Source organism: Eucalyptus grandis, chromosome 8, assembly GCF_016545825.1.
Source record: "Eucalyptus grandis isolate ANBG69807.140 chromosome 8, ASM1654582v1, whole genome shotgun sequence".
In the NCBI taxonomy this organism is placed as follows: Eukaryota; Viridiplantae; Streptophyta; class Magnoliopsida; order Myrtales; family Myrtaceae; genus Eucalyptus; species Eucalyptus grandis.
Window position 1 is genome coordinate 15,123,078 of NC_052619.1, and position 26,412 is coordinate 15,149,489.

The window sequence follows — 26,412 nt, forward strand, 5'->3', positions numbered from 1 at the left end:
TTCTTTTCTTTTATCGATAATGTCAAATCCATCATCTTGTCGTCGAATTCGTTCCGAAGTGATGTCTGTGTCGTCGACAACCTATTATAATAAGTAGATCAACGGGAATCAAATTAGAATACGCAACTCAAACAAGGTTATTTTATTAATAAAGAGCTTGAATATAATGTGGATGACCCATTTACATAAATTATTCAAATTGTGTCTATCCGACAGCAACACAAGCCAGATCGACGTAGCTGCTTTTATCTAAAAGATTGGTTAGATTAAATACCAAAGTAATGCATTTCTAAAATGTAACAAAGTGGTAGCAAGAAGAAAATTAAAATATTTTATCACTATATGTGGACAAAGTATTTGCATAGATTGTAAATAAGGAAAACCCAAATATTGATGTGAAAAGAAAATCTTATATACACAGGCTCTGCTTGTGTTTTTACGAAAAATGAATATTTTAGTAAAATAAATTCTCAAAAATGATCAATTATATCAATTAAAATAATCGCCGAAAGAGAAATATTTACATTATCGACAACATTTTTTGTTTGAATAATTTCATAAAATGACTCATTTTTATAGACGATACAAGCACTTGTTTAAAAAAAAAAAATTACAAACCATTCATTTTCGCGTAAAACAAAGTAGTCGATAATCATATTCTTGCAATACTTAGGTTGGGCCACAATGATAGGATGTGGTCAGGCTTGATCAAGCGTGAATTGGTGGGCCTGAGCCGAAGAGGATATACTCTAGCCCGGACCTGTTTAAAGCATGTGTCGGGTTTGGTGGGTCCGAACAAGTCGGGTCATTTAATCACGCTCATGGTCAAGTCTCATCGCAGCCGCGAACTCGACTTACACGATGAGATTTCATAATTCCTATTTCGGACATAGCTATGGGAACATTTCCATTCTCCGTCGGTTCAGTGTCGCGTAACTCGATCGCGATTGAGATTGCGATCTCCGTGCCCAAGGTCGCAGCCAACGGACTCGACGCGGATTCCACGGTGTGGACGAGAACAACCGAGCGCTCTCTCTCTCCCCATCCCTTTGATGTAAATTATTCAGTCGAGAAGACTTTCTTATTATTTGGAATAATTAAGCTTGTCTTTATTTCCAATGACAAGAATGCCACGTCAAAGGCTTATCGGTTCTTTGAAGGACCTAAAGGGTGAGTGTCGGTCCGATTTTCAATATTAGATGTGGAACCATTTACTCATACGAGTATACACGCATGTATATATGTATATGTAATTTTTTGAATTTTTAAATTTTTTACTTTTTAGATCATAATCCTAATTTCTCTTCGTCTCTCACCTCACTTATCTCGGCCTTACTTCCCTCTCTTAGGCCCGCTTGGTTTGGCTGTAACGCCGCAAAAACGTGTGAATTTTCTGGGTGAAAGAGGTTTTCCGAAAACGCAAATGTCGTTTCTAAAATTTGAATTGAGAAACAACTTTGGCCAAAATACCGTTTGGTAAAATTTGCATTTGTAATTAACTTTTTATTAAATTAAAAAAGAAAAATATGTTTACATTTTTTTTTTTTTTCGGCCACCGGACCGCCTAATACAACGCCAAATCGCCCGAATAAAAATATGTTTATATTTTTATATAAACATATTTATATATATAAAATATAAAAATATAAACATAAAATATATATAACAATAGATATGTTTATATAAATATATATTTATATAAAAAAATCGGAGAAAAAAAAAAAGATATGTTTATATCTATATAAAATATAAAATATATAAAAATATATATTATATATTTTTATAAATATATATTTATTAAACATAAAATATAAAACAAATAGATACGTTTATATTTTTTTATATAAAAATAAACATAAAATATATGTTTATAATTTTTATATAAACATATTTATTTTTATATTTATTTTTATTCAGCGCTGATCGGCTCTCCACCTGAGAGAGATGAATAATACTAGAAGTTGTATTCCGCAGATGCAACTTTCCAAAGGACCTCAAGAGCCGTGATTAGCCAAAGCGCTCTGTGAAACTCACTAAAATGCACCGTGCATCTCGCTAAAGCCACGCAAAAAACGAACTAAACACATTCAGATTTTGGCCAAAGATTTTAGAGCCCAAATGAAAGATTCCAAATGCCAACCAAACAGCGCCTTACTCTCAGTGGCTTCCGACCTCATCGATTCTTCTCTCACTCTTGTCATCTATCACCTCTAGCCTCCAATCTCATCGCTCACTCTCAAATCTCACGCCTAATTTGAAATAGGGACATTTCGATCGGTTTTTGAATGAGTTTATAGAATTAGTGAGCGGTCTCCGATTTCCGATTTTGGGATGGAAGTAACGGACAACCGAGAGTAGCTTCAAATCAGTAATTCTTAAGGCTGGTATACCGTAGGTCCAGTTCCAGCTCATGTCTGCCTCCGGACCTCCGCCGCCACCGCCGCCGCCGCCCGAGTATTCTCCTCCTTGAGTCAACCGTACCCCCACTTCCACGCCGGATGCGTCCACCCACGTCGAAATTACCCTCTACCCATCCTCATATCACCCAACATCGCCGCATTCGAGTGTCATTTTGGTCAAACCACATCCAATCCAACCCATGTCCTAATAACCAGAAAAGAAAAAACTTCCCCTTTTTCTCTCTCCTCGTCGCTCCCCAGAAGAGAGAGAGAGAGAGACTCTATCAGACACGGCGTTGAAGTGGTAGAAGACGACGATGCAGTCCGCGACCAAGCCGCGGCGCAAGGTGGCCGCCGCCGCCGCGGACGGCGGCGACTCCGCCGACAAGCAGGACCAGCTCCTCCTCTCCGCCATCTGCAACAACGAGGACCTGGGCCCTTCATCCGCCGGGCCTTCACCTCCGGCAAGCCCGACAGCCTCCTCCACCACCTCCGCCACTTCGCCCGCGCCAAGGAGTCCGAGATCGAGGAGGTCTGCAAGGCCCACTACCAGGACTTCATCCTCGCCGTCGACGACCTCCGATCCCTCCTCTCCGACGTCGACTCCCCAAGTCCGCCCTCTCCCGCTCCAACTCCACCCTCCAGTCCGTCGCCCTCCCTCTCCTCAACTCCTCGACGCCTTCCTCGAGGCCCGCACCGTCTCCGCCAACATCGACCTCGCCCTCGCCTCCGTCGCCTCCTGCATCGGCCTCATGGATCTCTGCTCCCGCGCCAACCTCCACCTCTCCGGCGGCAACTTCTACATGGCCTTGAAGTGCGTCGACGCCCTCGAGGCCCAGTTCCTCGACAAGACCCCGTCTTCCACCGTCAGGATCATGCTCGAGAAGAAGATCCCCGAGATTCGATCCTACATCGAGCGGAAGGTCAGCAAGGAGTTCGGCGACTGGCTCGTCGAGATCCGCGTGGTCAGCAGGAACCTAGGTCAATTAGCGATCGGCCAGGGCTTCCGCCGCGAGGCAGCGGGAGGAAGATCTCAGGATTAAGCAGAGGCAGGCTGAGGAACAGAGTAGGCTCAGCTTGAGAGACTGCGTTTATGCCCTGCAAGAGGAGGACGACGACGACGTGCTCAGCGTCGGGAGCGAGAGTGATGGAAAGTCCGAGAATGGATTCTCCAGTTTCGATTTGACCGCGCTTTACCGAGCTTATCATATTCACCAGACTCTAGGCCTCGAGGATCGGTTCAAGCAGTATTATTTCGAGAACAGGAAGCTTCAATTGACGTCGGATTTCCAGGTATCATCCATGACTCCGTTCCTCGAATCGCACCAGACCTTTTTCGCGCAGATCGCCGGATTTTTCATTGTCGAGGATCGTATTATGAGGACCGGCGGCGGGTTGATCTCGAAAATGGAAGTCGAGAATCTGTGGGAGACCGCGGTCAGTAAGATGTGTTCGGTTCTGGAGGATCAGTTTTCTAGGATGCAGACGGCGAATCATCTTTTGTTGATAAAGGATTATGTGAGCTTGTTGGGGTGACTCTGCGGAGATATGGATACCTGGTCGATTCGTTGCTCGATGTATTGAGTAAGCATAGGGATAAGTACCACGAGTTATTGCTGTCCGATTGCCGAAAGCAGATCACTGAAGCGCTTGCTGCCGATAAGTTTGATCAGATGTTGATGAGGAAAGAATATGAGTATTCGATGAATGTGCTTTCTTTTCAGTTGCAAGCTTCAGATATCGTACCGCATTTCCCTATGTTGCACCATTTTCATCGACTGTGCCGGATTGTTGCCGTATCGTGAGGTCTTTTATTGAAGATTCTGTGAGTTTCTTGTCTTACGGAGGGCAGTTGGATTTTTATGATGTGGTCAAGAAGTATCTAGACAGGCTCTTGGGTGAGGTCCTGGATGGAGCTCTATTGAAAATTATAAATACGTCCTCCCTTGGGGTTTCGCAGGCGATGCAAATTGCTGCTAATATGGCCGTATTTGAGCGTGCTTGTGATTTCTTCTCCCGTCATGCAGCACAGCTTTCAGGCGTTCCTCTGAGAGTGGTTGAGAGGAGTCGGAGGCAGTTTCCTCTGATTAAGTGCCGTGCTGCAGCAGAGGAAATGCTGTCTGGGTTGCTTAAACAAAAGGTTGATGGGTTCATGTCATTAATTGAGAATGTGAACTGGATGGCTGATGATCCTCCGCAAAGTGGGAACGAGTATGTAAATGAGGTGATTATTTATCTGGAGACTCTGGTTTCTACCGCACAGCAGATATTGCCTGCTAATGTTCTCAAGAGAGTATTACAAGATGTCCTATCTCACATTTCGGAATTAATAATCGGTGCCTTGTTTGGTGAGTCAGTGAAAAGGTTTAATGTTAATGCAATCATGGGGATTGATGTGGATGTACGATTACTAGAATCTTTTGCCGATAATCAAGCTCCACTTTTCTCGGAGGAGGAAGCAAACCAGCTGAAAACAGCACTTGCTGAGTCGAGGCAGATGATCAATTTGCTTCTAAGCAATCATCCAGAGAATTTCTTGAATCCTGTAATTCGGGAGAGGAGTTACAACAATTTGGACTACAGGAAAGTTGTAACCATCTCAGAAAAGTTGAGAGATCCTTCAGAAAGGTATTTCTCTTCCTTTACAACAAGAGGAACCAAGCAAAATCCGAAAAAGAAATCTCTTGATGCATTAATAAGAAGACTCAAGGATGTCAATTGATTCAGACATGACTCTGCTTGTGATATTTCCTTATTCTGAATTGTCTCTGTCGATTGCATTCTATTTACTTTGTAGAAAATCATTTCTGTTATTGTTAGTGGTAAAGGTCCTTCAGGTTTTTCTGTTTCTTGTATCGATAGTTTCATAAGTTCTTTTTGGCCGTATAATTGTCTCACTTGCAGGAGTTGTATCAATTCTTTTTAATTATAAGAGCATCTTTCAATTGTGTGCTTCCAGCATCCTTTGGAGAACTGATGCTGCTCTTGATAAATCACCAATGAGTAGATGCAACATCGTTCTTTCAACACAGACCATCGTCGAACCCTTAAATCTGGTTATAACTCTTTATTCATATGGTAGGAACATTATCAATTATCAGCTTATTCCTTGGATCTCTCGACCACAATACCGATTAAGAGAAAAAAAACTTTCCTCTTTCTTAGTACTTGTGATCTCTTCCCTGTGTCGGGATCGATTTGTCTTTTTTTTTTTGCGTTGTCTTCTTTATGATGATCCGCTCATTTTGCACGATATAATCCTTTTGGTTGTCTGGAACTATTTTTGGCTTAATAAACATCCGTCACTTGCCATGTATAAAATGTGAAGAATGATTGGTCACTTTGGAAGAAACAGGATTCGATCCATTAGGTGGCTTCTGCTTGCATAGACTTTAATCATGGACTTCCATGTATTATGAAGCATGGTCTGCTAGATTCATCTATGGTAGCATATGTGCTGGCTAAACCCCCATTATCTCAGAGAGCATTCTGAGGCAGGAAATATACGGTAATATGTCTGTAGAACTAGCATATTAGGGATAAATAAATGAGGTGGGTTCTGCTGAGAGCTATGCAACCATAAACTTCTGGTTCTTCACAATATAGGACAAGGTAGAGTTATTAATGTTTCAATTATTTTTTACCAATGAAAGTTTTATGGATTCAATTATTCTGGGAGCCCCAGTATGTCTTGCACGACATCATACCATGAGGAAGCATATGTCCAGATCAGAGACTACTGAAGTCAATTAAGTTTTCCAGTTGGAAGTTTGGAGGTTAGATCAGTTGGAAAAGTAGGCTTTTTGGTAGGAAACTGACTTGAAGTTTACCTTCTTTCACAATGCTCTGCATGCAAATCCGTTGCGTGCCCCCACTGAGGCAGCTTCCAACTGAATACAATAAGATGGATAATTTTACCATTCCAGCCTGGTATATTGAGGTATCCCTAGAGACCGTTTTGAGTTTAGGCCTTATCCGTAAGGCTCGTTTCTTCAAGGACATCTTAATTGTCAAGACTAGCAAGCTTGTTTCCCCTCTTATATAGTGTCGAGAAGAAAAGTAAATAAAAGGCTGCGTATTTGCTGCTACATATACTATGCCCTCTGTGAAGGTGGGTGTCTCAGCTATTTTTCTTCAATCGCTGTGACCTTGGTCTTCTCATGCTTGACATGAAATCATCCATTTTCATATAATCGGATACAACCTATATGAGGATTCACCCATTCTTTATAAATGAAGTGCATACCTTCAAGTCGAGAATATATGAACTTTTATGAATCTCTCTCTCCCTCTCTCTCTTCCTCTCTCTCTCTCTCTCTCTCTGAGCACGGGCACATTTGTACGGGGCTTTGAGTTTTCTGATCCTTGATTTCTGTAAATCTATGCGTCGCAAACATCCGTAGGATGATCAATGAATTTATTCAAAATCTGTCTTCCAGAAGGGTGCTTCCAGTGTTTAATTGTCAGATTATTCTTGGTTCATTCCGGAACTGAAAGCAATGCTGGCCAGTCTTGCTGTCTTTTATCATTTGGAGAAACTAATTAACTCGGTTGTCCATGACTGATTAAATCCCTTGTCTACTCCATTCAAGAGGCATCCGCAAGCTTCCAAAACATGCATACCCTAAATTCTAGCCTGGACGGGAGTAGGTCGCGCCGATTTACAGATAGGACTCCTCCATCTCATGGGACAAAACTGGCACGGTGCCCTCAGTTCTGGACCCTCTGGTGTTGCTGTTTTTTCTTTTTTCCTAAGATTCTGTGAGATGAAATTTTCTTTTTGCATCTAACCTAAACTCATCTTTTCCAAACTGCCTAGCTCATGTTAGAGAGAGAGAGAGAGAGAGAGAGAGAGAGAGAGAGAGATGTCACTCCTAAAGTAGACAAGAAAGATGGGAGTGGTTAAGCGGCCAATCGTCATTCTTCAAAGAAAATCTTTGGGAAAAATACACTTAACACACCGACGGGGTGGTTGCTTTATGGCATCTAAGAGCATTTATCAATGTCTCAGGGCCCAGACATACCATTGAAACCGAACAGTTGTTCTCATGTTCTGCGCCATGGATTGGATGTATGTCTTCAGCATCGATTTTAAAGCCACTGCTCTGATGCTTGCTTCATGCTTAGTGTTCTTTCATAGGAGTAACTCTATGCCTGGGTTATGTTTCTTGGCTTTTGGTGAAATTTTTGTGCAGATTATGACGAGCTTGTTCTGAGAGATCTATTTAATTGTTATCACTTTCTACCTGTCGACCGTCTTATGATCTGCTGTTTGTCCAAAAATAAAGTGTATGAGTTGAGAATTTGCCGTGGTTGGATGCCTTCTTTTGTACATAGCATCTCGTTCACTGATCGTATTGCAGCTTGGAGTGAGTGACTATTGTTGGGTCGTGGGCAATTTCATGATCTGTACTTTAAGTAGATCCATTGTGTCATGATTTCGAATTCATTCTTTGACTTTGCTTCTCTATCCATGGACATTCATCCTCCGAGAGTTTGTTCCTCTCTATCCTCTCCTAGTCTCATGCAGAACTCTTCCAAGGCGACATTGAACATAAAAGCGAAATGAGATAGAATGTTAAAAAAGGTTTGGTATCTCCTTCTTTAGAACCATGAAAAAATATTCCATGGTTGAAAACTATGCTTCCCATGAAGACTTGGCATCCAAAACGCTAACCTATCTAAGTTATAACCAAAACTCAATAAGTTAACTGGTCTATGATTCAACTGACCTTACAAAGGGCATCAAAATGGCACATTCAGAACCTCAACCATGATTCGTATGTACATCAGCATGGGTACATAAAAGATATGCATATCTGTTAAGATGGCAACTTCAAGTAGGTCCACTCTTGGGGAATATGCCATTATCCACTTCCATAATCCCCATGTCATCTTCTTCTACCAGACTCAACTATATAGTTTCTCTACCACCTGCCTCTCAAAACCAAACAGTCAAAAGATGTCACTCCTCTTTAAATCAATACACAGAGAAGATGGCTTCGCATCATCTCCCAACCATAGAACACATCAACCATGTCCCTCCCAAAACATCTCCATCTCCATGTCCATCCAATCCTTATCTTCGTCATCCTCTTGATCTTCTCAACCCCAGCATCACATTCCTCTGCCATTACCAACAACTCGCTGACCGCCTACGAGGTCCTTGAGGAATATGACTTACCCATCGGCCTCCTCCCCAACGGCGTCCTTGGCTATGAGCTGGACAGCTCGACCGGTGAGTTCTCAGTGTACCTCAACGGGACGTGCACCTTCTCAATTGACTCCTATGAGCTCAAGTACAGCTCAACGGTCACCGGGGTCATATCCACGGACGAGCTCTCGAGCCTGAGTGGGATCAAGGTGAAAGTGTGGTTCTTCTGGCTCAGCATTGTCAAGGTGGTCCGCGATGGCGATGAGCTGGAGTTCTCCGTCGGGATAGCGTCTGCAGACTTCCCGGTGAGCAACTTCGATGAGTGCCCGACTTGCGGATGCGGGTTCGATTGCGATAGCGTGGGGAAGACGAGGAAGTTCAGGGTCAAGAAGCCCTCTTGGGCCTCATCCTAGGGTAAATAAAGAGAGATATTTCAAGATCTTATGGAATAATTGAGATGTGGGAAGGGTTGCATTGGCCAAGTATGTCGACGATCTCTTAATGGTGTAAAGCAACTTTTTAGCTGCTTCTTGGCATCACGAGGCATTTCTAGAATACGTTCTTGTCCTTGCAAAACGTATGTTTTTCCTTTTTTTTCTTTCATTTTGTAAGTTTCGGGCTTGGGTTAATTTTTGCCGGTGTACATATAGATTGTCAAAAATGTCGGGGAAAAGTTGTTCGTGTCTCGAAGTTGGGTTGGCTTTCTCCTTTGAAGCTTTCTGGGCGTGTTGGGGACTGAATCATTGTGCAATTGATTATCATATCACATGTGGCTAGGTTTGAGGCCTGTGGAGTGGATCAATCCTGGATTTTTTTATTTTATTTTAGATACCGTTGATTGGATGAAGTCCAATCCTAGGGCGGTGGAGCCGTTGGTATGAATCACTACAAAGATTGTCCTGGCGAGGGTTGACCAAGCGGTAATCGTCCTTACCCCCATTGTCCCATTGGAATACTCGGACTAGAGGGGAGGAGTATTTAGGCCCTGATTGCTAAGGGGTGCATGATAATCAAAATTTCTATTCCATAAATAGTTTTTCTGTTCCAGACCTGTTTTTGAAAGAGAAATTGGTTTGATAAACCTATTCAGTTTTTCTATTTTTGGAATAGATTTCTATTCTAAAATAGGTTTGGAAGAGAAATCGTAGCTAAAATTTTCTACTTCTATTTCTAGAATAGAAATTAGAAATAAAAATTCTTCTTATCGTCAATCGGCCCTTCATTCGTCGCCGCTGACCACCGTCTGTTTGGCCGCTCACCACCGCCGCCCGCCGGCCGCCGGCCACCACCACCACTCGCCGATCACCACCGGTCGCCGATCGCCGATCGCCGATCACCGGCCACCGCCGGTTGCCGGTCACCGGTCGCCGGTTGCCGGCCACCACCACTCGCCAATCACCACCGGGCCGACGATCGCGACGCCGGATCACCGCCACCGCCGGCTTGGCCACCGGCCGCCACTTGCCGGCCGCCGATAGCTTGGTCCACTGGGATCGCGCCGCCGACATTCGCCCGCCGCCGCCGCCATCCATCCTCGCCTTATCACGCCGTCCATCGGCGTCCGAAAGAAAGAAATTTTGTGTCAAGTTATCAAATGAATTTCTATTTTTAGAGTAGAATTTTGTGTCGTTATCAAACGGTTATTTTTGCTTAGAAACTCTTCTGAAATAGAAATAGAAAATCCATTTCTCGCCCGTAAACTATTTCTGAACAAAATGGTTGTCATGCACCCCCTAACCGATCAATTATTAGCTATTTATGTACTTTTATTCCTTGAAAAAAATCAATTTGATAGCATTAACTATTCTTTTATTCCTAAGAATAGATTTGTACAGAGAATAAATTTGGAACATAATCAAAAAGTGAAGAAAAGTTATTTCGAACCGAGAATAATTCTAAAAACAAGTCGTCGGCTAAAGATGAGGCCAGTGAGGTTGTTGGCTCTTGTCTGGCCGGTCGCCGCCATTGCCGAGGCTTGTCAACTGGCTAGAGGAGGAAGAAGAAGAGAAGGAAAAAAGAAAGGGAAAATCTTAGAAATTTATTTAAAATTAAAAGAAATTTTACGTCATAAAAAAATTTGAAGATCATACCAAACGCATTCCTATTTTTTATTTTTATTTCAGAAATATAACTTTTGTATAATTACCAAACACGTTCAAACGTGTAGAAACTCATTGAGAAAACAAAATCAAACAAAAATTGTTAGCAAGAACATAATGGTTACCAAACAAGCCTTCAACTACTATCATGGTGAGGATTGGATATCCATTTCGAAACCTTTATGCACTTGAGTTTTCTCAATGTTATTCAATTTTATCATCGAATGGAATTTTAGAATAGACAAGAAAAAACTCAAGCTTGAGCAAACAAACTATGCTTTATCAAATATTATGTTAATTAAAAATAAAAAGTAAATCCCGACTAAACTTAAGAGATACACCAAATATTTTAAAAAAATAGAACGTTAATCTTTAGCAAATCTTTTTTAATACTCCCCCTCAAGTTAGCGCATGAAGATCACGAATGCCCAACTTGCTTATACAAAATGTAAATCGATCTCAACTCAATGCCTAATAAAAATATCTGCCCTTTGAAGTCTAATGGGTATGTTCTTGGCTTTAATGGTGCCTGATTGTACATGTTCACAAACAAAGAGGCATTTAATCTCAATATGTTTTGTTCATTTTTATAAATACTAGGTTTGCTACAATGTGTAAGGGAGCTTGGTTGTCGCAATAAAGACTCATTGGTTTGTGGTGAAATACCTTGAGAGATGCAAGTAAAGTGTGCAACCAAATTAGTTCACTAGTATCAGTTTCCATAGCACGATATTCAACTTCAATTATTGTGAAATTATGGTTTGCTTCTTGATTCTCTAAGACGTAGGACAACCACTGAGCATGACTAAGTGATTTGTAACTATTCGTTGAGTTATTGGGCAACTTGCCCAATCGAAATCACAAAAGGCAGTCAAATGAAGCGAAATTAGGACTACTAACAGAATCCTTTATCCTGAGTTTTTCTTGAAATATCAAAGAACCCGTATAATGGCTTACCACTGCCGCTCCTTTGATTTCTTCAAGAACTGGGAAAGTATGTGGACATAATAACATAATTCAAACCAAGTGATAGTGATATGAAGTAGATGTCCACTAATCGATGATAGCAACTTAGGTTTGTCATGGCAAGTCCAGTCGCTATAGCTAACAAGTGTTGCTACTCCACTAGAAAATTCGTCGATTAGCTACTAGCATGTCGCATTTCAATTGATATCAAGTATATAATTTCTTTAGCACAAAAATAATCCTAAAGTCGTCCTCACTCCAATTCCCAAAAAGTACTTCAATCGGCCAATATCTTTAATACGAAATCATTTATCAAAGTACGTTTAAGCGCTGCACATTGTTTTCATATTAACATGGCTAAAAAAGTAGCGTCACAAAATTACGTGAACAACGAGTAATCCACTGATCAATTTTGCGCTCCCAAACTGCTTAATATTTTCTCATAAAAAATGTGATGCAGCAGGCTCTCTTTTCTTTTTCCGCTTTAAATTATACATAGTTGTTTGCCCATCCCCACCGAGATCAATTCAAATTTGACACAGCACTCGTCGTATTCCATGTTCGACAAGAAGCAAATGAAGTCAAGCACGCGTTTAAAATTCTATGATCCAGGAATAATCCTACAAACAAGTGGTCGGCCAAAGCCAAGGCCAGCGAGGTGGCTGGCTCTTGTCTCTGGCCAATCATTGGCCATTGCTGAGGCTAGGCAACCAGCTAGAGGAGGAAGGAGAAGAGAAGGAAAAAAGAAAGAAAAAAATGAAAAATCTTAGAAAATTATTTAAAAATTAAAAGAAAAATTATACGTCATAAAAAATTTGAGGATCGTACTAAATGCATTCATGTTCTTTTTTATTTTGAGAATAGAAATTTTGTGTGGTTATCAAACATGTTTGAATGCTCAAATCTCATCTAAAGAACAAAATAAATAAATAAAAATTTATGAACCAAAATTGTTACCGAAAATATAATAGTTACCAAACATGCCTTTAACTATTATCTTGACGAGGACTAGATGTCCATTTTGAAACCTTTATGCACTTGAGTTTTTTCAATGTTAGTCAATTTTATCGTCGAATGGAATTTTAGAATAGACAACAAAAAACTCAAGCTTGAGCAAACAAACTACGCTTTATCAAATATTATGTTAATTAAAAATAAAAAGCATATCCTAACTAAACTTAAGAGGTACGCCAAATATTAAAAAAATAGAATGTGAATCTTTAGCAAATCTTTTGTAATACTCCCCCTTAAGTTAGCACATGAAGATCACGAATGCCCAACTTGCTTATGCAAAATGTAAATCAATCTGAACTCAATGCCTTGATAAAAATATTTGCCCTTTGAAGTCTAATGGGTATGTTCTTGGTTTTAATGGTGCCGACGGTACATGTTCACAAAAAAAGAGGCATTTAATCTCAATATGTTTTGTTCGTTTGCGAAATAGTAGGTTAGCTACAATGTGTAAGGCAGCTTGGTTGTCGCAATAAAGACTCATTGCTTTGTTGTGTAATACCCCGAGAGATGCAGGTAAAGTGCACATCCAAATCAGTTCACTAGTGTTAGTTTCCATAGCACGATATTCAGCTTCGATTATCGAGAAATTGTGGTTTGCTTCTTGATTCTCTATGACTAAGTAATTTGTAGCTAAGCATTGAGTGATCAGGCAACTTACCCAATCAAAATCACAAAAGGCAGTCAAATGAAGCGAAGTGAGGACTAACAACAGAATCCCTTATCCTGAGTTGTTCCCGAAATATCAAAGAACTCGTGTAACGGCTTACCACTGCCGCTCCTTCGATTCTACAAGAACTAGGAAAGTATGTTGACAAAATAATGTAATTTAGGCTAAGTGATAGGGATATGAAGTAGATGCCCACTGATCGACGATAGCGATCTAGGTTTGTCATGGCAAGTCCAGTTGCTATAGCTAACAAGTGTTGCTACTCCACTAGAAAATTTGTCGATTAGTTGCTAGCATGTCGCATTTTGGTTGGATATCAAATATATAATTTCTTTAGCACAAAATTAACCCTGAAGTTGTCCTCACTCCAATTCCCATATAGTACTTCAATCGGCCAAGATCTTTAATACAAAATCACTCATCAAGGTATCATTTGAGCGCCACACACTGTTTTGATATTAACATGGCTAAAAAAATACCATCACAAAATTACGTGAACGATGAGTAATCCACTAGTAATTGATCAATTTTGCGCTCGCAAATTGCTTAATATTTTCTCATAAAAAATGTGACAGAGGCTTTTTTTTTCCACTTAAAAATATACGTAGCTGTATTCCCGATCCCAACAAGCTCGACTCAAATTTGACATGGCACTGTCGTATTCCACGTTCGACAAGAAGCAAATGAAGTTACGCACATGTACAAAATTCTACGATCCAGGAATAATTCTACAAACAAGTCGTTGGCCAAAAAAAAGGCCGGCGAGGTCTCTGGCCAGTCACCGGCCATTGCCGAGGCCTTGCGCCTGGCTAGAGGAGGAAGGAGAAGAGAAGGGGAAAAAAAGGACAAATTTTAGAAAATTATTAAAAATTTTAAAAATTACATCATAAAAAATTTGAGGATTGTACCACATGCATTTATGTTCCTTCTTTTATTTCAGGAATAGAAATTTTGTGTAGTTATCAAATACGTTCGAATGCTTAGAAACTCATTTAAAGAACAAAATCAGAAAAAAAAATTTGTAAACAAAAATTGTTACCAAGATTATAATGATTACCAAACACTCCTTTAACTATATCTTGGTGAGGATTGGATAACCATTTCAAAACCTTTATGAGCTTGAGTTTTTTCAATGTTATTCAATTTTATCATCGAACTGAATTTTAGAATAGACAAGAAAAAACTCAATCTTGAGCAAACAAACTACTCTTTATCAAATATTATGTTAATTAAAAAGAAGAGGTAAATCCTAACTAAACATAAGAGATACACCAAATATTTAAAAATAAAATGTAAATCTTTAGCAAATCTTTTATAATACTCCCACTAAGTTAGTACATGAAGATCACGAATGCCCAACTTGCTTATGCAAAATGTAAATCAATCTCAACTCAATGCCTTGATAAAAATATCTGCCCTTTGAAGTCTAGTGGGTATGTTCTTAGTTTTAATGGTGCCTGACTGTACATGTTCACAGACAAAGAGGCATTCAATCTCAATATGTTTTGTTCATTTGTGAAAAACTAGGTTTGCTACCATGTGTAAGGTAACTTGGTTGTCGCAATAAAGACTCATTGGTTTGTTGTGTAATACCCGAGAGATGCAAGTAAGGTGCGCAACCAAATCAATTCACTAGTATAACTTCAATTATCGAGAAACTGTGGCTTGGTTCTTGATTCTCTAAGAGGCTGGACAACCATTGGCATGACTAAGTAATTTGATAACTATTCGTTGAGTTATCGGGCAACTTGCCCAATCGAAATCACATAAAGCAATCAAATGAAGCGAAATTAGGACTAATAGTAGGATCCCTTATCCTGAGTTTTTCTTGAAATATCAAAGAACTCGTATAACTGCTTACCATTGCCACTCCTTCGATTTCTACAAGAATTGGAAAAGTATGTGGACAGAATAACATAATTCAAGCCACGTGATAGTGATATGAAATAGATGTCCACTAATCGATAATAGGGACTTAGGTTTGTCATGGCAAGTCCAGTCGCTATAGCTAACAAGTGTTGCTACTCCACTAGAAAATTCGTCGATTAGCTACTAGCATGTCGCATTTCGATTGGATATCGAGTATATAATTTCTTTAGCACAAAAATAACCCCGAAGTCATCCTCACTCCAATTCCCAAGAAGTACTTCAATTGGCCAAGTTCTTTAATACGAAATGATTCATCAAGGTAAGTTTGAGCGCCACACATTGTTTTGATATTAACATGGCTAAAAACGTATAGTCACAAATTTACGTGAACAACGAGTAATCCACTAGTAATTGATCAATTTTTCGCTAGTAAACTGCTTAGTATTTTCTCATAAAAATGTGACGAAGGACTCTCTCTCTCTCTCTCTTCCACTTAAAAATATACATAGCTATTTGCCCAGCTCCACCGCGGTCAACTCAAAATTCATCGCCCTCCCCCACCCAGTCCAACCACCATCATACGCTACGGCAAGCTAGACCAGACAATACACAATCATTGCCACCGTCGTCGTCGTCCCCACCTCGTACAAATTCCGTGTCTCATCTCTCTCGCTCCTCACACATCCTCCGTCCAAGGGCATGACCAACCTGCACAATACAAGTTTCAGTATTTCCATGATCAAAGACCGACCTGATTCTCCTAAAAGCCAAAGCTAAAGCCGGGATTGGGCTGGTCGAGAGTCAATCTAAAGTTGGCCTTTGGACAATCCTCACCCCTAATATAAAAAATGAACAGATGCACGCTGCATCAGCAGCTAAAATTGACACTCGCAAACCGCTCAAACATTTTCTCTCATAAAAAAATGCGACAAAGGAGACTTTCCTCCGCCTTTATGCAGCGGTGCGTGCCCCCACCCCGACCGAGGTCGACTTAGAATCGACACGTGCGCGACCGAACGCGGTCGTATTCCACGTTCCACGGGACCAAAACGAAGGAACGTACGTGTACAAAATCCACTGCCCCGCCGCGGTCCAGCCCACCGCCATTCGCTACCGCTGCAAGAACCTCGACCAGACAAAACCCAATCGTCGTCGTCGTCGTCGTCGTCGTCCCCACCTCGTACAAATTCTCTGTCTCTCTTACTCGCTCCCCGCACAGTCGAGACAAACCAGAGCCGTGGCAAACTCCACACGAAGAAAAAACGCCGCCATGTCTCCCTCTCTCATCCTCTCCCTCTCCCACCTCCTCCTCCTCCTCTTCTCCGCCGCCGCCGCCGCCGCCGCGTCGTCTCGCCCTCTCGGCCTCGCCGGCGACGGCGACGACAGCTCGTCGGCATACGAGGCCCTCGAGGGGTACAACTTCCCGGCGGGCATCCTCCCGCAGGGCGTGACCGGGTACGAGCTCGACCCCTCCACGGGCGGTTCCGCGCCGACCTGGGCGGCGCCTGCAGCTTCTCCCTCCAGGGGTCGTACCAGCTCCGCTACAAGTCCACGATCGGCGGGTACATCTCCCGAACAGGCTCGCCAGCCTCACCGGGGTCAGCGTCAAGGTGCTCTTCCTCTGGCTCAATATCATCGAGGTCGAGCGCGTCGGTGACGAGCTCTACTTCTCCGTCGGGATCGCCTCGGCCTCCTTCGGCATCGACAACTTCTTCGAGTCCCCGCAGTGCGGGTGCGGGTTCGATTGCGTCGGCGGCGGCGGCGCGAGGAAGATCAGGATCAAGGGCCTGGCTTCTTCGATTTAGGGCTTTGCTCGGTAGGTGGAGATGATACCGTTTCTCTTTCCTTCCTTTTGTTCCTTTCTTGGATTGGATGATTCAAACGGATAGATCGCCATTGGAATTCGAATTGCTTTTACTGGTTGGTGGTGACTGGTGGCTGCTTATTGCTGATGTATTGCAATGAGTTGACTTGATTCGTGCTTTTCAGTATATAGTGCACTCGATAAAGAATAGAACGGATCGTGGTTGAATTACAAACACTGACGATAGGTTGGAACTAAAGCCTTGGACTTGCAGGTGTGGTTTCAATCATGTTGCGCGGATCGATTCTTGAACTGTTCGTTGAGATGAAACGAAGGTTACAATCTGAAATGGGTTGTGTGCGGAATATTCGCCATCTTTTAGCACTTTATAAGTGCATAATTTAAGAAATGCATGTAGAGTCTGGGCTCCTGTTGGGGGTATCACCTGATACCAGATTGCCATTGATTGGCAATGATAATATTCTATATTACAGTGCATTTGATCAGACTGACAAAGTTATATAAATTCTACCCTTGTACTTCTATTGCGAGACTTTACTTAATGTCCTTTGGCGGCATGAAAGTTCATATGCACTTGACGACTGATGACAATCTGGTATGAAATGTGATGCGGGCACCTCTAGTGTGAAGTTATATAGTCACTTTCCTTGTGCTTATCTGGAAACTTTTTTTTTTTTTAAAAGGAGACAAAATCTCTTTGGATGAATCCAAGAAAAGAGCTCCTGATGAACTAGATAACTACTTGGATCTGGTTTTTTGACGTAATGATTCTAACTACTGCATTAGGGCAAGTTATGGTCCTGCTAATTGATATCCACACTGTTAAACTGAGACAGTTCCATCTTTAGTCAGTAGAGGATCTACCTTATGTATGCCACAGAACCTAATCAGAAAAGAAAGCAAAAGTTTTTGACTGATCTGTGGATTTTGAGCACATATATCATTTGATTTCAGGATGTGCTTTCCTAATTTTTAGGGCTCCACATTGCGCTGTAGGTTCTCTTGCCAAACTTCATGTAGTGTTCTTGTGTTGAAACATGGACATTGAGCGCTCAAAATGAGCAAGAACTTGTAATCTTAGAGATCCTGGCAATGACAGGACAATGATGGGACTATTTTTTGTTGCCAATGAGATTCACTTTGACCATATCTGATCTTGCAATTCTTATTCTCACATTCTCTAAATGGCATTCTCTGATGTTATGCTCCAGGGAGATCATTTGGCCTCTTTGGCTCTTTTTGGATGGAAAACTGTGTGACAGTTGTAGTGATTAACCCAATATCGAACTTTGAATGATGACCATGATCAGCTGGAGAGTGCATAATGATGCTGTACGAGTTGTGAGGGAGTAGATGATTCCTGAATAAGCAAACCTTATAAGATTGCCTATATTATGTCCCTATTACAATACAGCTGCTACATTGAGAAACAGTAAACTTAACTTCTCTTGTAAATGCCAAAGTAATGAGACACTTCATTTATTTAGCTGAAGTGTTTTGGAAGCTTGGCATCTTGAATATTGTGATACAAATAGTTGACCTTGCCTTCTAGTTGTCATCCCCTGCAGGGCTATAGCAGGGAATAATGCTGAGACTTTCTTATACCGTGGCATGCAACTTGCTTAATCCAGCAAAAAGGCAAATGATAGTCATCTGCAGGGCTGTAGGAGTAACATTGAGAGTTTCTTGTACTGTAGCTTTCAGCTTACTTAAGCCAGTAAACCTTTAGATGTACACAAGATGTTGCTTGGTCAAGGATTGACCATGCAATGTTATCACCCTTGTGTTCATCTCGGTTGGATGTAGGATGAAGCCTTGGAATTTGACTCGAAGAGGCCACAAAGAAAATCTTTTTGACCAATTTTTAAGTGCATAATGGTCGTTGGTTGAATCTTTCTAGAAGAGGAAAAGAATTCGGAAATATATTTGGACTTAGTTGTTGTGATTAAGGCACCTCCAATGACCAAAAGCATTGCACGCCTCGGGCAGTCATAAAGATGTAAATCATGGACTTGTCACATTTTGGATCGATTGGCAGCGCGTGTTTTATTATCCTGATTCATCTGAATGACTCCCCTGTTTGTCAGGTAGCATTGGGTGAAGTCAGTCTGACAAAATGCTTTGAGTTGCCAGGGCCACCATTATTCAGAAGTCCGTGGGTGTCTATGATTTGAGCAGAATTAGAAGTGGAGAGAGTAGCCTTTAATATTTGGGTTGGTTCAAGGTCAAGGTCATAGTTCCTGGCATGCTCTCTTTTTGGCATGAGATGGCTTACCTTGCTCTCCTATGAAAGATATCCTAGAGATAGGCTGGCTGACAAGGTCAGAATGAGTTAGGTGGTTTGCAGTTTCTGATTAGATTAAGCTGAATGTCTTCAGTCATGAAGGTTAATGAAGTTGTGTAACTAACAATTTACTTTGCATTTGAGAACTGAAGCAACTTTTAAAAAAAAAAAAAAAATCTCACTAGCTTTATCTAATTTGCATCTTAGTACTTCACTGAGAATAGCATTAGTCATGTTCACCGAACACCCAGAAAATAAGCCTGAGCAGTGAAGAGTGCTGGAAAGTTAGAAAAGGATAGGCATTCTAGATACAGTTGCTTGCTATTAGCAGAATTGTCTGTGAAAGAAATCAAGGAAGTACGTGACCAGAAGCACTACTTCATGATGATACTCATAATGATGCAAAGTGTAGGCCATTGACATATTATTAGTTGATCTACGAGATAAATGGAGCTGATGTTGATTTATGCTCGAGGCTTTTACCCCAGTTAGTCATCTTTATTTTGGCTGTAATAAATCTCACTCTCTCTCCATTATTCTCTATCAATTGCCATCTTCACTAGGTAGTGTCAAAATGTTTGATGCTACTCAGAAGGCCAAAGAGGATACCTGCTGACTGGCTGCTTTTCTCATATTCTTGGAGCATCTATAATAATCCTTTGCCGGAAATAGAAATTAAAAAGAGGAAAAAGAACGATTTAGAAATTATTTTAATGAAGATGCAACTTTCATTCATCCTCAAATTTGGCTGAATGGAAAGCATCTGTCCCACACCACCGGTATTCTCGCTTCTGTGAAGCGATGTTTCATTGTACATTCTGTACAGGATTACATTTGTTTGGCATATACCATACATCGAATATGAGACCCTTGACCTACTGATAGAGGGCATGCATCGAGCATGACCCCAAGCTTGAAGGTTTTTACTTTGCATATGTGAGAATATTTTTCTGGACACCATAGCCATTGATGTATTAAGGTATTCCACCGAAAGTACCGACTCATCTTCGATTTTGTTTGGTCCACTCGACTTTTATTTGCGAGTGGCGTTGCTTGTTCAGTACAATTATAGTATCATTGACTGTAAGGGAAGGGTATAATGAAATGGAGTTGCCGTTGTGTCATCAACCGGCATCTGATCTCCTTCATTTGAATGTGGAAACTGCTGTTCAAATTGGGGTCCGTACCCAAGTTAGCAATCTTTGATCTGACCCTTCTCTCTCTCTCTCTCTCTCTCTCTCTCTCTCTCCCCTCACCTCTGCAGTCAAGCCACCGTCATAGTTTATATTTCTCCACCTTGCCACCCATGTCATGGAGTCCAACCTGCAGCCACCGTTTCCTCTCTCTGTCAATGTCTCAGCGATCACTGTTCTCCTCCTTTTGTAATCCACACCTGCTTCCTTAGATTGTGGAACTGCAAATTTGTGATCATGTCATAACTAGCAAATTATTAGCAGTTGGATCATGCTTATTTCTTTGTGTAAGCAACACTTCTTCCTCTGAGGTTAAGTCAGCTAACGTCTTTGCTGTGGCCTTTAAGTGTGCTTACGAAGGTGGTTGCCATCAAGCTTGATGGTGACACCAGATCCAGCTGGCTGACGTGGACAAGCTAGATCTGGCCTTAGCAAAGTTTGTCCATTGTCAATCACCATCAACAATCAAGCTAATTATAAGAGACAGAAGTCTACCTATTGATGGAATGAACAGTAAACCAGAGAGAGTGACTATGGAGTCAAGCGGTGGCTGGCAGTGAAAAGAAGCTGTGTAACGGGTGGATGCTCTGGCATTGGCGGTGATCGGGGGTGGCAGTTTTGGCATGTGGGGGCTGTTTGATTGACAGAGGGTGGAAGAGAGAGATTGAAGAGAGAGTGGATCGAAGGGAATGGTGTTTTGGGTTTTATTTCTGGTGCGCATGAGTTTAGTTAGATAGATGTCTACGTGTGAAAATTTTAATGAAAGGCCTACGTAAAGTCGGGTGGGCCGAGAAGTGTTAGAGAACATGCCCTTCACAAATAATGAAGAAAACTGGAGAACTACATCATAAGAGAGTCGTGTACTAAATGCTAGTTGGGTACAACAAATGACATTCTAACTCAATCCTCCCAACTGCTGGCTCCGTTCGGGAAACCAGGGAAAGATGGAGGATTAAAGCAGATGTACAGAACAAGGAGTATATAACAATTTTCCTGAGAGTGGTAAGAAGGAGCGGTTTAATGAATGTGTTGGCTTTCATCCTCCTTGGATCATTCATCTGGCGCAATGACATTCAATGAATCTTGATGAAACAAAGGACTCTGGGGTCCAGGGAAGACTGATTCGCTACTATAATGGCAGTTTCTGAGCGACGTACAGATTCTTCAACTTCATCTGATTGTCCACCTCGTCTGCCCAGCTTTCATTGTTCCGCGATTTGTCTCGAATGTTTCTTGTATACTCTACTTGTTTCCCTAATGCTGTTTCTGGAAACAAAGCGGCGAAACCTAATTCCGTGACTTCATACTTATAAGTTGAACACTTCCGTGACTTCACACTTCTCTTATCAGTCGAATATATGAAGCATCGCCTGCATTTCATGGTTAACCGCGAGTCATAGCATAAGATTTGCCAAGACAGGTACACTACCTACGGAGTCTTGTTACTCATGACTCAGACAAAAACTAACCGTTGGTCCTAGAATCCCCCTAAGCAAGGCCATGACAGTAGCACCAATGTACAGCAGCGGATGCAGAGAACTGTTAATTAGTTCTTCGGCGGAAGGTGCTTTCAGATCGTGTCCTAACACGACCTGTTATCGGACCTAAAAGGACAACCACCTAGGAAAGCTACTCTCATCTCTCCTTTCGAAAACATATCCTTCACGTTTTTACAGTTGGTGCTTTCAAAAGCACTTTGAAGTTTACAACTTGGATTGAAAGACTCTTTTAATGGTGCACAACCGATGACAACGTAGAAAGGGGAATCGTGTCGTGCACACGCTTGCGTGCATATTCGACCACCTGTCGTTTAGGCATCCCTCTGTGCACAATGCTACAATTGACAGCGACTTCAAGGGTACTCCGCGTGTCGCCAGATGTCGGCTGTGCGACACAGAACTTTCATTTCAGAACTCGGGACCAGTGGACTACATCAATCACAATCACTGATGATGCAAATCCTTGATAAGCCCCGCCAATGAATATGAAAAGATCGGCGATTGTGATCGCACCAAGTTCATGAATCTGGGTCGACAAAGTTTCCTCCGGGACAACTTCGTGAGTCACGTACGTGGAATCTGGCGTTGTAAGTAGGTATGCATATTCCAGATCCTAATAATAGAAATACTATTTATAGGCCAGTGCTGGTCTCTTACTTACGCAGGCATTATTGCCATCTTAAATCGTCTCTCTATACAGCTGGTCGAACAAAAAAATAATGTTATCTTCAATGCTTATCCTTTCTCTCGATGCATTGGAATAGAAATATACGGGTCATCTCCGTTCATAGTTGGCAAATTATATAAACTAATAGATACATGGATTATTTCGTGCATCTTTGTCGGTTCATCTCTTTAGGGCAAGCATCTAATTAGTTCCTTTTGACCCTTACGAGACACGTTATGAACCAAACATGAAAACTTGAGAGCAGGTGTTTGACAAAAGTGATTTTAGTTCATGTAAATGTTCTTGTGCCTCTAAAGGTCCTCGTGCTAAAGTTGAGATAATTGCTAACTCAATTTCAAAGGCCTTTAAGACAAAGTTTAGCATTTCCAAGGTTCCTAAACCAAATGCATTCCCACCCAACATTTGTGAAATACTATGATTTAAGTACTTTGGGCACCATCCATCGCTCACTGGGGATCCATGGTCAACAAGATCGAGACTTGCCCAAATTAAGGCTTACTTGTCACAAGCGTGAATGCTAGGCAAGGTCAAGGCTCACCTAGTCATGCATCGACACTCGTCGACGTCGAGACTTGCCTGGCTGATGGTTGTGGCCAATGCTTGTGCAATAGTCATACTCTCTCAATTTTGCCTCTCTCTTCTTTTTACCCCAAAATTGCTCTATAAATAATATGCAAACAAATAAATTATCCAAACGCTTTTTGCTATCAGTGAATACAACTTGAGTCAAAAATGTTTTTAGAGATGGCTTTATATTTCTTCAAAGCTCTCTCAAATGCACTGCCCTGCTGTCATACGAGCTCATCAAGTAGGCCCAAAACAAAAAACAAAAAACCAAAAAAGAGGAGTCTTTCTACTAGCCCCACAAAAATCAAATCTGGCTAGATCTTTGTAATTATTTATAGATATGTTGGAGTGAATCTTGGCTCCTCCCAAACGACATTTTGACGTCACCATCTTTGCACTATAAAATTAAGTCTCCTCCTCTTTTATATGAGCGAACTCGAAACGATTCATCGCATCTTAGCTCTAAGTCCACGTCACAAAAAAAGTAAAAAGATAAAATGAAACGATTACTTGTAATCTTTCGTGATTCTGTATGACAACAGCACTGCCTCGTCGGCATTATAAGATAAGGAACGATATTTCGGCGTAGAATAATAACATGGAAAAAGACATTTGACAAGCAAACAAAAGCATACTGGGTGATGATGGCGGTGAATCCTCTTGATTGTGTGGTTGAATTCTCTTCACTTTCTCACCACCCATCTGACCATTTTTTTCTCCCCGGATCTAAGAAAATCCAATCCTACCATATCCACGGTTGAAGCATGATTACCTGGGTTAATGGCTAGCACAGCCTCTTTCACGTGCAAGTTGAATTAGAAAAACGGGAGGAATTGTTCATGAACAAGGCCGCGCACACCAAATAAATCAAGCCAAAATCTAGTTCTGATATCATATCCAACCTGAAAACTTAAATCGATAGATGTAGCAAGATTATATATATAGAAATAGCGCATAAAAATTTGGTTTTAGTCATACTTACACACTTAATGATTTATATTTTAATTTGAAAGTAAGCCGGTGGCGTAGGCAACTTCTTCACCGCAAATAAAAAGTGGGGCTTCTGTGAAGAGGGTAGTGGAACTGGAGGACGCTTTCGGCACACACTTTCATCGTCAAACTCCGAACGGACCCAAAATGAAGACGAAGACAAGTCGCAGCTTCTCTTCTCACCTTCTTTGTGGAAAGACTAATCATCCCGCTCATAATAAAGACGTAACAAAAAGGTTTTTTTTATTTTTTTTCATTCTCGTATCTGCTCGAGTTGATCGCAACATTTCAATTCAAAAGTGAATTTAAAAGTTCGCACAACATCACAAGCATGTGATGATTAATTTGAATGGATAAAGATGTTGTGCTTCAAGAAAAACCTAAAAATTTCATCAAACGCAATTATCTTCAAATTGATGATTGGGGATACCATTTTCTAGAATGAAATATTCACGCAATACCGGTCAAAAAATATTTGTCTAGAAGAAATAACAGGTATTCAAATTTTAGTTTAGGAGTTTTCTTGGTAAAATTGAAATAACTCTTCTTCTCTTACACCTTAGACAGGCCTTTCTCAGATTGACACACCAAATTTACATGTACGTACTACTATGGAACTAGGGTGTATTTTGTGCATCTAATGTACCCCATGACAAAGAACCTACAAGACGCAAAGACCTTTAAAAATGCATACGCCGAGTCTTTGATGTGCACGAGCAATATAATCGATTGACTACGTCGCTGAGAATAAATTATTGCAGTTTATTGGAGGTCCCTTAGCACAATAATGGACCAAAATTTGTGACTTAGCATATCTAGTGCCGGATCTCTATTGAAGAATTCCACAGGATGGTCATTGGGTAGGTACTTGTTCCGAAAGGTAACGACAACCTGTTGCAAGTTCGAGTCAGCAACTTCATTAGTACGACTTGAATACTAGGCACCAGTCACAACCCTGCATTATTTATGATTAGGAAAATTATCCAAAAAACCCTAAATATATTATAATTTTGCTAAATCAGTTTTCAAATTTTCATCTTTACTAATTGAGTTCTAAACTTTTTCATATTTTTCCAATCGAGTCCATCCAGCCAAGTTTGGCTAAAAATCATTGACATGAATATTAGCCATCGTACATGACATGGCCAGTATTAAAATGAATAAGTTTTTATAATATTTTAATATTTTTCTAATTTTTTATTTTTCTTCTTTATTTTTAATTTTTTTGTGCCGATTGTAAAGATGGATAACGAAAGATGGTGTAGAAAATAAGAATATTGCAAAATTTTCATGAGAATGGTATGGAGAGGAAGTTTGAATTTACACCTAGTGTCAACCCCTCCACCTTTCGTTCTTTCTGCCCTCTGTTCCCAACATAGCAGCATTGCAGATGGTCATTCCTTTTTGCTGTTTCTGAGCACTTCATCTTCTAGTTAGGTGCGCATGGTTTCATTTCTGTTCCTTTTCTGTTCCCGGGAACAGAAACAAAAAAGTGTTTCTTCCCGGGAACAGTTTCGAACAAAAGAACGCGTTTGGTAAGTGTAAAAAACTGTTCTTGGAATAAAAAAGAACAGAAACATGTTTGGTAATCAGAGTCAATTTCTGTTCTTAGAATAGAAAAAGAACAAAACACGTTTGGTAAACGACAAACAATTTGTCTACATTTCGTTTGATTTGTTCATAAGTTGCATTTTCTGCTACAACAAGTACATAATAATGCTACATATAGAATGCACCATGAAATTCAGCCAACACAAGGCAGCATTACCCTTGGTTATACCTTCTTACGATGCCGCACAACCACGCTGCACCTCGACTTCAGCTAAATCTCCCCCTTGGTGGTGAAATCGTCCTTCAACGCCCTCGCCACATGCTTCACCAGCCTGTCCATTCCACATCACCATGAGCAACAAAATAACAATCGAAGGAAACCACATCACCAGCCTATTCATTCAAAATCACCAGCCCCCTGTCCACCTCGCTAGAGCCGCAAAAAGAGCTCGCTCGAAAGCAGCTCAGTTTGCTGCGGCAAAGAGTCGCCGCTCGAGCCGGTTGCCGTCGGAGTCGAGCTGCGCTCGCCGAGCTATTGCTCCAGCAAACAGCGCAACTCGAGCTCGCAGCACTCGAGCCGCCGCAGCAGCCGCCGCCGAGCAGCCTCCACTCTTGCTGGCAGCTGAGCTCGCTTTCGAGCCGCCGCA

At 41.2% G+C, this 26,412-nt stretch overlaps 2 protein-coding genes and 1 non-coding gene across 3 annotated transcripts; all 3 read left to right on the forward strand.

Annotated features, from left to right (window-relative positions):
• The first annotated feature begins 2,655 nt into the window (after positions 1–2,655).
• LOC104456742 (exocyst complex component SEC15B) lies at positions 2,656–5,426 on the forward strand. Its single transcript, XM_010071598.3, is given in 7 exon segments — positions 2,656–2,828; positions 2,831–3,004; positions 3,007–3,066; positions 3,069–3,400; positions 3,402–3,924; positions 3,927–4,145; positions 4,148–5,426. Coding segments are annotated over 7 exon segments (2,394 nt in total). The 5' UTR covers positions 2,656–2,716; the 3' UTR covers positions 5,122–5,426.
• A 3,009-nt stretch (positions 5,427–8,435) lies between these two features.
• Positions 8,436–8,966, forward strand: LOC120287007 (uncharacterized protein At5g01610-like). Its single transcript, XM_039299636.1, has one exon. The coding sequence runs from the start codon at positions 8,436–8,438 to the stop codon at positions 8,964–8,966; it is 531 nt and encodes a 176-aa protein (XP_039155570.1).
• Positions 8,967–15,960: 6,994 nt separating this feature from the next.
• Positions 15,961–18,383, forward strand: LOC104430458. The gene is made up of 2 exons (XR_005545312.1): positions 15,961–16,984; positions 18,205–18,383. It is a non-coding gene; the product is annotated as an uncharacterized protein At5g01610 (transcript).
• The last annotated feature ends 8,029 nt before the right edge of the window (positions 18,384–26,412 follow it).

What these genes read in the sequence shown, in the direction of transcription:
- LOC120287007 (XM_039299636.1), top strand. Translation starts at nt 8,436, where the DNA reads ATGTCCCTCCCAAAACATCTCCATCTCCATGTCCATCCAATCCTTATC.